Source organism: Sardina pilchardus, chromosome 7 (assembly GCF_963854185.1).
Source record: "Sardina pilchardus chromosome 7, fSarPil1.1, whole genome shotgun sequence".
Taxonomy (NCBI): Eukaryota; Metazoa; Chordata; class Actinopteri; order Clupeiformes; family Clupeidae; genus Sardina; species Sardina pilchardus.
Genome location: NC_085000.1, coordinates 3,905,704 through 3,907,100, shown reverse-complemented (window position 1 = coordinate 3,907,100; position 1,397 = coordinate 3,905,704). Strand labels below are relative to the sequence as shown.

Genomic DNA, 1,397 nt, shown 5'->3' with positions numbered 1-1,397 from the left:
GGGGGCACCCCGATTCCCCAGCAGGACGTGGTGACCAGCCCGCCCAGGACCCTGCAGAGGACTACGAGGGGCGACCGCGGCGGGGGACGGGGGGGATGGAGCCGGGCAGCGCGGGGGATCGGGAGAGCTGCCTGCCCGTGTTCCAGGTGCGGCCTCCCAGCGCGCCGCCCTCCGCCCAGTCCCCGCGCACGCCGCGCCTGGAGGGGCCGGTGATCCGCATCGACCTCCCCCGCAAGAGGTACCCGGCCTGGGACGCCCACTTCATCGACCGCCGGCTGCGCAAGACCATCCTGGTGCTGGAGAACACCTCGCCGGTCACGCCGCGCATCCAGTACCGCAGCCTCAGCAACCCCAAGGAGGTGACCGAGTACGAGACCACAGTGTGAGTGCGCGCACCACGAATGACCTCCAAGCCACCAGGGGGCGCAAAAAACAAGCCTCCCTTTCAAACACAGTGCTCTCAAAGGAGCGCGCAGGGAAACTGAGCTCTGGAGGGACAAGAGGACGCTGGGACATGTAGTTCTCCGGGGCTGGCCCCTCTGTGCTCCTGTGTCAGACCTGTGCATGCGAGGGCCCTGGCCGTGGCCGGCACTCTCTTACAGCAGGAGGGGGGAGAGATGACAGAGGGGCTCAAAAGGTCAGGGGTTAACCTTTGAGGTCACGACCTCTTCTGTAACAAGACTGAGACAAGAACAACCTAAGTGGGACCATATCAGGCCCAGACAATGAACCATATGGATGTCAAACTATGAAGCTGAAGCAGTTACAGTATAGTGCCATTGTTGGATGATGGTGATGATGATGATGATGGTGACTGACTGTGAAGGTGACTGTAAGTGGTGCTAGTGGTGCTGATGATGGCAATGACTGTGTCCATTATAAAGAAAATGAAAAACGACTATATAGTGTATGTAAAATCCAGAGAAGAATTTGAATTCTTCACGCCAGTTCTGTTAGAGAGAGCTACCGTTGGCTTCTCGACCTCAGTGTTACAGTGACATGAAAACAGTTACAGTTGTGTGTAAGTTCGCTTCTGTGAATGGTGCAAAGATTTAGCAATCATCCTTTTTCCTTGAATCGATTCAATGATTTGAATATTTATTTTTTTCATAGATTTTATTCATTTGATAATTTTTATGACTCAGTGACCATGTCTTTGATATGATTCGTATGATGTAATCATACGTCTATATACATATGGATTTTTCTGTTTGATGTATATATTACCTTTTAAGCCCCTTGTGGGTAAGTATGAGTGTTTGTTTGAGGTTGTGTGTTTGTTTGATTGGTCTTGGAAAATGCTGCCTCGTTTATAATAAAGATAAAGAGCAGATTAAAAAAAAACTAAATTAAAAGAAAAAAGACGTAAAATCAAAAGCTGTGATAAAAATGTAGAT

The 1,397-nt window shown here is 50.5% G+C and overlaps 1 protein-coding gene across 1 annotated transcript in view; it reads left to right on the top strand.

Annotated features, from left to right (window-relative positions):
• LOC134086971 (XK-related protein 7-like) overlaps positions 1-1,397 on the top strand; it is a 75,289-nt gene that overhangs the window by 73,839 nt on the left and 53 nt on the right. Inside the window, exon 3 of the mRNA XM_062540168.1 lies at positions 25-1,397. This exon is cut by the window's right edge and continues 53 nt beyond it. Within this exon, the coding sequence (XP_062396152.1) occupies positions 25-386 (362 nt within the window). The 3' untranslated portion in view covers positions 387-1,397. The remainder of the gene's footprint in view (positions 1-24) is intronic.